This window comes from Limulus polyphemus, unplaced genomic scaffold, assembly GCF_000517525.1.
Source record: "Limulus polyphemus unplaced genomic scaffold, Limulus_polyphemus-2.1.2 Scaffold3154, whole genome shotgun sequence".
Classification (NCBI taxonomy): domain Eukaryota; kingdom Metazoa; phylum Arthropoda; class Merostomata; order Xiphosura; family Limulidae; genus Limulus; species Limulus polyphemus.
The window spans coordinates 33,853-39,292 of NW_013668764.1; the positions used below are offsets into that span (position 1 = coordinate 33,853).

General features: G+C 35.2%; 1 protein-coding gene across 1 annotated transcript in view; it reads left to right on the top strand.

The window, feature by feature from the left end:
• Window positions 1-5,440, top strand: part of LOC106468764 (glutamate receptor ionotropic, NMDA 1-like) — a gene marked incomplete at its 5' end in the record, with an annotated part of 32,964 nt that overhangs the window by 4,404 nt on the left and 23,120 nt on the right. The window contains 3 exons of the mRNA XM_022397127.1: window positions 441-596; window positions 1,878-2,153; window positions 2,539-2,679. Of these exons, the coding sequence (XP_022252835.1) occupies window positions 441-596; window positions 1,878-2,153; window positions 2,539-2,679 (573 nt within the window). The remainder of the gene's footprint in view (window positions 1-440; window positions 597-1,877; window positions 2,154-2,538; window positions 2,680-5,440) is intronic.

Below are 5,440 nucleotides of genomic sequence, written 5' to 3' on the forward strand. Positions count from 1 at the left end.
CCAATCGCGACGTGAGAGTCTTATCGATCGTTCTAGAACCCAAACGTAAGAAAGATGATAATAAAGAATGTTCATTATGCTAAACGAAATAATAATTTGATCTAATTAATAGTTTTTATTCTTCCAGATTTGTAAAAAATCCTTACGTGATAGAAAAAAATGAATATTATTTACGAAATCTGCGTAGCTGAATTATGGAAAATTCGTTATTAAAACCAAAACAACTTTTATGAAGTTTACATTTGCAGGCCTGTGTACTCAATCAGTGGTGACTCGATATAAAAAGGTCCATGGATGTGATTGTCGATTTTTAAGTGGATTTCAATTACTTTCACAACTAAAATGTTGATTATATATACAAACCTATAATCCCATTTGTAAACTTTAGCATGAACAATTTAGAACGTGAATAATACCACTCTTGAAATCTTCATGATTAGGGTGGTAAGGCACTGTTTGAGCCAAATGGAAAGGTCCCGGATTATATGACAGGAATTATAGGCACCCAACCACCACTTCAAGAAAACCTTCTCTTGAAGAAAATGAAGCAAGATTTAGAGGTTAAAGTTCGCCGAACTGTTGATATCTCGGAGCTAGTAAGTGAAGGGGTTGTGATAAGTTATTCCATTTGTATTAAAACATCACTCTTGTACAGCGACATAGCTGTGATAAAATGGCTTGTGAGCAGTAAAATGTCAATAGTGTGTATCGTTACATGTGCTGGTTTGTTGGAAAAGCATTATACAGAGTAGACCAAAATTATCTTTCCTATTTTAAAATGTAATAATTAAATATCTGAGGAAATACTTTTCAACATCTTGTAGCCCCTACCCAAACTCTAAAATTAGTGATTTGATACCTGTGATAGGCACGAAGTAGGCTTAGTCCATTGTCCATTTTTAAGAGTAATTTTATCATATTACTATGTAATTGGTTTTAAACGTGTCTCTACTCCTTACATGTTCATACTAATATTATTGGTAGTTGCGGGAGGTTATCGCATTTTCAGTTATCAATTTTCTTTGCTGATCCTTCTCTTAATTACAGCTTTAATTGTTGTTTTTTCGGACTCTATAAATAAATGCAAGTTGTCGCCTGGGGAAGGGTGGGGTGCAATTGAACCTCAACTGCATTTTGATGGTCAAGGAATATTAAATCTAGTGCCGTAAAGACTGTTGAACGTGGCGTTATAATGTCATAATCATAACCTCTTGGCCCGACATGCTCGCTTTTTTTCAGCCATGGAGGCGTTATAACGTTACGGCCAATTCCAATATTCGATTAGAGTAACTTAAGAGCTGGAGGTTGGTGGTGTTGACTAGTTGCCTTCCCTCTAGCTTATTACTTCTAAATTAGGGACGGCTAGCACGGGTAGCCCTCGAGTAGGTTCGCGCGAAATAAACAAACAAACAAATGATGACCACTTTCGTTTGTTGATGACTTTCTTCAATTTGACATGAAACTTGCTCTGAACCACATATTTCACTGTTACTGGCTCACGGTTTACTTAGGGCTACAATTCAAAAACGACCCCCCCCCCTTCCGCTGAAATGTTACGACTTCTACCTAACTCATGCGAGAAATATTCCCCTAAACAAATAGTTCGTAGACCTACACAATGGCTATCTGCACTGTGCCTGCTGTGGGTATCGAATCCCGATTTTTAGCATTATAAGCCCGTGCTCTCACCGCTGAGCCATCTAGAGGCTAAACAAATTAACACAATACAAGTTCGATGGCTTACGTTTCTTCTTTTTTTTGTGTTACTTAACTCGGTTCAGTTAGACTTGAACGAAGACAGAGAAAAGTCATAAATCTCTTGTATATATACATATAGGTAAATATTCAGTAATTTCTTGAACTGTTTTTTTTTCTAGCCTGCCGCAGCCCGTATATACGATGCTGTTCTCGCAGTTGCCTATGGCCTTCACTCTCTGATTTCCCGTCAAAATTTTAATATCCCTTCTTTTTCACGTGGCACGTGCTCCAATGCTACAGTGAACTATTGGGATGATGGCAAAGAACTCTTTCGATCCATTCTTGAAATAAAAAATGTGAGAGGTCTTCAAGGAAACCTGGAATTCAACGACTTTGGTTTTTATTCAAACATCGCCTACAGTCTAGTTAACCTTCAACCGACCGGATTTACTGAGGTGAATGCATTAAAGACTTAATATAAAATGATAAAGACCCTACAACCTAAGCGCTTTCGAAGACTTCTTGAACCTACGTGTTTTTCTGAACGCAATTAAAAACTTTTCAGTGACGTAATTATTAATGCTTATTATACAAGCTATGTTTTTCCTTTTTCACTTCTGTGTTCTTTCACCTAGCGGAAATTAAAATGCCTTTGAATCATCCTATGTGAATATGTATCCAGAGTTTTTAAATCTATACTTTGAAGTGAATATTTTACCCAATGATAAAATTGTTAGAGTCATAGAATATCCAATATTATAAGTTCGAGTTATTGTGTCCAAAACGATGTTTATGTTGTTGTATTTATATATATATATATATATATATATATTGTTTTAGTTTGGAAACTGGACCATGTCAAACGGTCTAGAGGAGCTGAAGTTCACATCAGCACCATTATTTCCAGGAGGGATTAAGTCACCTCCTGGCGGCGCGGTGTATGAATTAACTAATAAGACTCTTCGTGTTGTAGTACTTGAGGTAAGGTTCTTCCTTTGTATTCTTTGTGTAAGGAGACATTAACGGTATAAAAGTATAAAAGAGAATTGTTAAAACCGTTTTGTTGTTTAAGTAGTGAATATTATTTCACTCTAATAACATATAAAACATAAACATTTTCTGGTACTAAAGCTAAAATATTTAGCGTTGAACAACTACAGTTCAAATCTTTGGAAGTGGTACTTGTAGTTAAAGGATTTTCTCTTACTGTCTTAAAGATCAAATTGATAATTAGCCCCCCCCCCTCTCCCTCTCGAAATCTTCAGTCTGTACTGAGTTTTTTTGATATCCCAAGTCGTTTGCTCACCAGTCCCCCACTCCCACCCAGAAAACTTATTTTGACGAGAAAAACGAACGAATTACACAGTTTGTTAATTTTTTCAAGAGGTTTGGCAATCCGGATTATTTTATGTATCGGATTGTGACAAAACCTTTTGTGGCAGTGAGGGCTTTGAGTCTGCAAATAATCAGTATACTTGGCAAACAAACATTGGTTTCATAAATTCCAGTATTTACTACAACGGTAAGAGTGTTATATTGTAAACATGAGTGAATTAAAGTCTAATAAATCATGTTGGGTAGGCAGATAAATTCATGTCTTAAAAGAAATTCAAAACGATTCTGAACAAGTTTTAACTGTTGTAAAGAGATTGAAAAGAAAAGATGCCCTATGCATGTATAGTGTATTTTTCTACAATAATTACCCTGAAACCAATGGGAAAATGTTATACATTTAAACTAGCTCAAAGAAGTGTACTAATAATAAAATGTATACATAAATAAAAACACAACGTATGTATAGAACCTAACTAACTTAGTTAAGCCTAATGAGGCGGCTGTAGTTCTATACTTTGGTTATTATAAGAGTAAACTTATGGAAACTTGTATAAAATAATAGAACAATATATTACACACTTTTAGTAGCCCCCAGTGGCACACTGGTATGTCTGCGGACTTAAAACGCAAGAATCCGGGTTTCGATACCCGTGGTAGGCAGAGCACAGATAGCCCATTGTGTAGCTTTGTGCTTAATTAAAAACAAACAAACAAACAAACACTTCTAATAAGCCTATTAAAACGCAGTAAAATTAAAATATCACGTCTAAACACATGTAAGAATATAAAAATAAGAACAGTGTTTCTACACACTATAGAACAAGGAAATCTTTACAAAAAACAAACACAATGATCTATTGGTTAGTGTGCTTAACTAGGAATCCGTTGGTCCATGGAGAGTAAATACTATATACATATACAGGGATGATGAAAACAAAACAAAAAACCGGTAAACATGCATTTTAGAGGTTCTAGAGATTATGCAAATGCAATATACAAAAGTGTTTTTATTCATCACAAGAACATCACCTTGAACTCCGACTTGTCAGAGTCTGAGTCAGAGTGACGTTGTCAATTCACAGACATCTTGATCACATCTGATTTTTTTGTGTACAACAGACGTACATTTGACTAAAAACTTACCACATTTCGTATAGATACACGGAAATATAATCTACATTCCTTTATCAATACTATGTCATGGACCGACTCCGTGTACATTAGATTAAATACAGCAAAAACAAGTACCATAAAAAGATCTTCCTTCCAAGTTAGGGCGCTCAATTCGCAACCTGAGACACGGGGTTTCGAATCCCGGTCTTATCAAACATGGTCGCCCTTTCAGCCGTGGGGGCATTATAATGTAACGTTCAATCCCACTGTTCGTTGGTAAAAGAGTAGCCCAAGATTTAGCCGTGGATGGTGATGAGTAGCTGCCTTTTTCGCGCAAAGCTACACGAGGACTATCTGCGCTAGCCGTCCCTAATTTAGCAGTGTAAGACTAGAGGGCTGTACTTCATATCGAACTTTTCTATCCCTAATTTAGTTACACATCACCAATAGTTAATAAATATAACGTTACGCCATCTTCTATGTTTGATGTAACAGAGATGTACATTTATAATCATGTTTTTACCTTACCATCACCGTCCCTTTGGTTTATTGTTTAATATTTTTTTCAAATCACTGTTGTCTCGAAAAATGGTTACGTCACTCAGTTTTGTTTGGGTCCTAATATGTAGCGGGACTTTTATAACTGTATTGTTTGTTTGTTTGTTTTTGAATCTAACCTAGAGTTACGTACTATTGTATATAGAAACAGGTGTGTAATTGACGGCTACGTTTTTACACTTCTCTGTTGTGTTTAACAAATACGAAATTACTTTTCTATCATATATAGGACAATAATTCACATTAGCTATATGTTAATGTACGTTGGTGTCAGGTTTCACAGCTTATAACAATAAATGTCAGAAGTTGATAACCATGGTGGTCACAGCACAGATAGTCTATATGCAAGTTTGGGCTTACACAACATTGTATGTTAATCATATTTCAGTGTAGGCATTTAAACTGCATATGTTTTTTTTTAGATATAAATAAAACACAACGTATTTGCATCTGCATTTGCGTAATGAAAGAAAGAAGCGTTTCAACAACTAAAACAACACATTGTCGTGCGAACAAGAAAAACGTTTACTAATATAACCAATTAATAATCACGTCTCTTATCATGAAAATGTTTAGAACAATTAAAAGTAGGAGTGGAATGATAGAGATCTATTACACAACACATGGACTGTGTTTATACACAAATAGTTATCATATCTAAACCATCAGGTATTGTAGACGACTGGTTTTTGATGCAGTTTTAACTTACTTTTAATTCACTCAGTAATTTATCTGA